The 5,362-nt window shown below is 41.7% G+C and overlaps 1 protein-coding gene across 1 annotated transcript in view; it reads right to left on the bottom strand.

Moving 5' to 3' along the window:
* Positions 1–209: 209 nt before the first annotated feature.
* Positions 210–5,362, bottom strand: part of LOC103517595 (structural maintenance of chromosomes protein 4-like) — a gene marked incomplete at its 3' end in the record, with an annotated part of 6,972 nt that continues 1,819 nt past the window's right edge. Inside the window, exons 3-9 of the mRNA XM_026829629.1 lie at positions 4,903–5,066; positions 4,241–4,398; positions 3,439–3,612; positions 2,788–2,926; positions 1,986–2,221; positions 587–626; positions 210–407 (exon numbers count right to left, since the gene is read on the bottom strand). Of these exons, the coding sequence (XP_026685430.1) occupies positions 210–407; positions 587–626; positions 1,986–2,221; positions 2,788–2,926; positions 3,439–3,612; positions 4,241–4,398; positions 4,903–5,066 (1,109 nt within the window). The remainder of the gene's footprint in view (positions 408–586; positions 627–1,985; positions 2,222–2,787; positions 2,927–3,438; positions 3,613–4,240; positions 4,399–4,902; positions 5,067–5,362) is intronic.

Below are 5,362 nucleotides of genomic sequence, written 5' to 3'. Positions count from 1 at the left end.
AAAGGTTAGGTAGTCAGTAAGAATGTTTCTTATCACTCATATCAGAAACAATGTAAGACACTGTATTTTTGTGTTGCATAGCAAAATGTTTCGTTGCGTCGCGTAGTACAAGGGGTAAGAAACACCTCTGTCGCTTACCTTTAGGAAACACTTCCTAAATGTTTCGCAACGTTGCGCTGAGTAGTACAAGAAACACTCCGACCGCTTACCTCTAGCAAACACTTCCTCCAGGTCGTACAGTCGGGTGAGCGGATTGAGTCGGATTTGACGCATGCGCGCCTCCACCTGACGCATCTCACCCGCATGCTCTTCCGCTTTGTGGCGCACGGTGCGCAGTTCGCGCTCCAGGCGCTCCAAACTCTCCTCCTCTTTGTCACGAGACGCGGAGAGGCGCGCTAATTCCTTCGGCCTGGGGGGGGGGGGGAATAGAATAAGAATTTTTAAGAGGTTCAATACGGGGAATAGGACCAAAGAGTCCCTTCAACCCAGAAGTAGGCTGCTACCATTATTATGGTCAAATTCTCAAACAATGTTGAGGATGAAATTTCATACCTCAGCTGGGATTGAACACACGCCCTCGAGATCGCGGAGCGCCCGTGAGCGGTTTTCGTTTCTTTGAGCTCAGCCTGGGGGGGGGGGAAATAGAATAAGAATTTTTAAGAGGTTTAATACGGGGAATAGGACCAAAGAGTCCCTTCAATCCAGAAGTAGGCTGCTACCATTATTATGGTCAAATTCTCAAACAATGTTGAGGATGAAATTCCATACCTCAGCTGGGATTTAACACACGCCCTCGAGATTATAAGGCGTGCGTCTTGACCACTACACCACCAAGGCAGAAATATGTCAAACATTCTTACATTTTTTTCCTCGAGGCGGATTTTATCTTGAACGGATAATGTTCGTTCTCAGAACGGTATCCTGTCTTCCTTCTCTCTTCCATTTCGGGACGATAAGACACTAGCAGTTACAGTTCCCTCTATCAAACTCTAAATAAAAATAATAGCAAAGAAAGCACTTAGTAATGCTGTGAAACCCTCTAAAGTCTTGAAGAAGCTCTCTGTTTTACCACAAAGAATTAGAGATATGACGATTATTGGTTCATGATTTGATTTGATTCTTACGTTTTTCACTTTCCACTCAGCCTCACTTTCATCAATCTGACCGCGATATATCTCAATGAACTCGTTGTTGTCATGCACGGTCTTTCCCAGCTTGGTCATCTCCTCGTGCAGACTGGTCGCGCGCTGCGTGCATGTCACCACGTCGCGCTCAGAGCGCTTGATTTCGACGCGCAAGTTGTTCAGTGTGGACTTGGCCTTGTTCAGTTTCCGTTGCGCCTCGCCCAGCGACTTTTTAACTGAAAGGGAATGGAATGAGAAAAAATAATAAATATCAAAATGAGTTTTCATAGCGAACAGCTTAATAGTGACCCAAAAGACCCAAAAATACAACCCCGACCCAAACTTGTGACTTTCGTTAGAAATGAATAGCTTATCTCTAAAGGGGATTTAGCTAAAATAGGAAACCTTCTTCTTCTTCTTCTTCTTCTTCTTCTTCTTCTTCTTCCTCGCCTTTGCCCGTGTTCAGACGTGGTCGGCGCTTTTCGTCAGCCTCTCAATCAGACCTAGTGGGTGCTTGCTTTGGGCTGACATTTGCTTTAGGCTAGAAAAAATTTACGAGATGCCTTTCTCACTCAACCTTTGCTATTACCTGTATGTAAGTCCCCCAGCCAGACTAAGCTGGTATACTCCCCAGATAGACAAAATGGAATAATAAACAATAAGAAATATTAAAAAATAATATAGGTAGAATGGAAAGAAATAATAAATAAAAATAATAATAATAATAGTAGTAGTAAAGAAAACACTTAGTAATGCTGTGAAACCCTCTAAAGTTGTAAAGAAGCTCTCTGTTTTACCACAAAGAATTAGAGATATGACGATTATTGGTTCAATTGGTTCATGCTTTGATTTGATTCTTACGTTTTTCACTTTCCACTCAGCCTCACTCTCATCAATCTGACCGCGATATATCTCGATGAACTCGTTGTTGTCATGCACGGTCTTTCCCAGCTTGGTCATCTCCTCGTGCAGACTGGTCGCGCGCTGCGTGCATGTCACCACGTCGCGCTCAGAGCGCTTGATTTCGACGCGCAAGTTGTTCAGTGTGGACTTGGCCTTGTTCAGTTTCCGTTGCGCCTCGCCCAGCGACTTTTTAACTGAAAGGGAATGGAATAAGAAAAAGTATATAAATATCAAAATGAGTTTTCATTGCGAACAGCCTAATAGTGACCCAAAAGACCAAAAAATACAACCCCGACCCAAACTTGTGACTTTCGTTAGAAATTAATAGCTCTTCCCTAAAGGGGATTTAGCTAAAATAGGAAACCTTCTTCTTCTTCCTCGCCTTTGCCCGTGTTCAGACGTGGTCGGTGCTTTTCGTCAGCCTCTCAATCAGACCTAATGGGTGCTTGCTTTGGGCTGACATTTGCTTTTGGCTAGAAAAAATTTACGAGATGCCTTTCTCACTCAACCTTTGCTATTACCTGTATGTAAGTCCCCCAGCCAGACTAAGCTGGTATACTCCCTGTTTGACTTCCCCAAACAGACAAAATGGAATAATAAACAATAAGAAATATTAAAAAATAATATAGGTAGAATGGAAAGAAATAATAAAAAGAAAAAAAATAAACAACATAAAAAAAGAAGAAAAAAAGTAATGAGATCTCCCATAAAAAACACAAATGTCACACAAAAACAAACGCCAAGTTTACATCGAACTTACTTGCGCTGGTTTTGCCCGCTGATATTCCCATAATTTCCTCGTGTACCTTGGCCACTTTCTCTTCCAGCTTCTTAGCCTGTTCCTCGCATTTGTCCATCACGGACTTTTTCTTTTTCACATCGTCCGACATTTTCTTCACCTGCAGAATAGAAACAGGATTCGAATTGGAATTGGATTTATTGTATTTGCTTTTCAACACAAGGGGTTGATAAGCCCAAGTCAAAATTACACAAATATGTATAAAGAAACAAACAGGAAAAATACAACAATATTGAATTAGGGGTTCAGACAACTGTGGCAATTGTTCAGAAAAAGGGCGGACAAGACTCCTAAAGGCACTGTCGGGCTTAACATTTAGGGGAACCCATCGGATATTTCCGAAGGCTCAATAGAGCCCCTTCAGGTCAGTACTATGGTCAAGGCTCCGTTGAGGACGCTTCTACTATTCATTAGCATGGTTTATTTATTTTTTCTTGGGTGGGTACTAGGCTACTAGGTTAGGGTTGACGGTCAGTTCCCGTTGTAACCTAGGTTAGGGTTGATGGCCGGTTCCCCGTTGTAAACGCCTACTGAAGGAAGGATCGTCGAGTTAATACAGAAAACTCACTTCATTCGTTCAACATAATCAATCTTCATTGATCCAAGACCTACCTGTTTCGGATCGCATACACATTGCTTCAGCTCTGCTTCGAGGTCTCGAATTTGCTTCTGCAGGGCGGGCAGATTCATTTCCAGGGACGGAATATCGATGCTCAACTTCTCCAGGTCTTTCCTCTGTTGAGTCACAAGCAGCTTGAGCTCCGAGACTGTTTTCTCCAGATTACCCTACGAATTAATTTATTTTAATCAAATTAAATTATATTTTTTATTGAACGGAAAAAAAAATAATAATAATAATACATGTATGTATCGTACAACGTCGTAAACGTAAATGAATAAAAACCCGTTCCCATTTATTGGTGTATATTGTACAGCATAAATCATTGTGAGGACTTGTGCTTGTTCTTTAAAGGTAGAGAAAACCCTATGAAAAACTGCCAGCCAGCTAGGCTGGTTAGGGTGTTCTCTTCCCTGTTTATAGTCCCACAGCTAGACGCTGCGCTGGTCTACTCTCTGTTTAACGTCCCCTAGCCTGACTAGTGAACTTAGTTTAGCTCGTCTGCCTTCCAAGCGTAAGATTGCGAGTTCGATTTCCGCCCAGGGCCAAATTTATCCTACACACATAGGGTTCCTTCTCCCAACGACTTGTTTTCTCCTATGCGGTCCTTCTTTCTTCAATTCCTTCATTCTAAGATTTTTTATTCGATTTTCTTTCTTCTCATAATACTATCAAGGTCCATTCTGCGTTTGAGTTACTAATACCTTCCAAACACAAAAAGCCCAATCCGAGGCTTAGGTGTAGGGGCATGACAGCCCTAAAGGATGGGTTAAGTATCTACGAATCTACAATTACCTTCTGACTTCGAATATTGGCTAGTTCCTTCTCAAGGTTGTCCATCTTCCGATTGATCTTCTTCAGGTTTTGAACCGTGGACTCTGGATCTGTAGCCACCCGCACTGACCGCCCCATTTTGCCCGTGATACGCGTTCTACCGCCGCCCGACATTATACCTGGGCGGGAGAAGATAGTCAATTAGTCATGTTTAAAGCAACAATGAATAGAATAGAACGCGCTCCTGTGAGACCGTCGATGTTACAGTTTCCATGGCACCTATTTTTCAATAAGTATTTACTATTAAACTATTAACCATGATTAGAGTGCCGCACAAGTATGGAAACCTAGAATGAAGCCCAATAGGAGTGGCAGGGTTCCGGAACTTAATAAACTTGGATTTGTCAGGGTCCCGGATAACCCAATAACGAAGTTCTACCACCCTTTATAAGTCTTCTAAAATTTGTGGCAGTACCTTCTGCTTAATGTGGAATTATATAGATCTGAGATTTCATAGTTTAAAATCTAGTCAAAATTTGCCCAACTTTCTTAATCCAGTCTAGGTACCAAGTACCATTGTTAAAACACTTTGTTTTTTTTTTATCATTCTAACAGATCAGTGACGTCAACTTTATATTAAAATTGATAGAAAGAAGTGTGGTCTGGGGTAATCTGTATCTTACCTGAAGGTTCTATAATGTCCCCTTGTAGGGATACGACTCTGACGTGATGTTCGTAGCCCACTTTCATAGCTTGGGCCAGTGTCGGAGCGACGAGTGTGGTCTGGGTGGCACAATACATGGCGGGCCGAATCCGCTCATCCTCCACTCGAATTAGATCGAACATCCTGGGGGGAGAAGAGAAACAGTTTAGAATAGAATAGAATAGAATAGAATAGAATATACCTTGTTTATCCTGCTCGAATGAGACTAAAAAGTACCTTTACCCGAGCAGTCTAAACAAGGTCTCATTTATTTTATCTGTTCCAAGAACGAACCTTATACGTTTGGAAGTTAAGTTTGAAAATCGAACAAAGCGACCTATCTTTTACAAAGCAGGGGCCCTAAGTTCCAAAATAACAGACTAGCTGGTTTGATTTTTTTTTTTTTTTTTTTTTTTACCTTTTCACAAACCTTTTTTTTT

This window comes from Diaphorina citri, unplaced genomic scaffold, assembly GCF_000475195.1.
Source record: "Diaphorina citri unplaced genomic scaffold, Diaci psyllid genome assembly version 1.1 scaffold1901, whole genome shotgun sequence".
Classification (NCBI taxonomy): Eukaryota; Metazoa; Arthropoda; class Insecta; order Hemiptera; family Psyllidae; genus Diaphorina; species Diaphorina citri.
The sequence above is the reverse complement of the archived record's forward strand: the minus strand, read 5'-3'. Positions and strand labels throughout refer to the sequence as shown.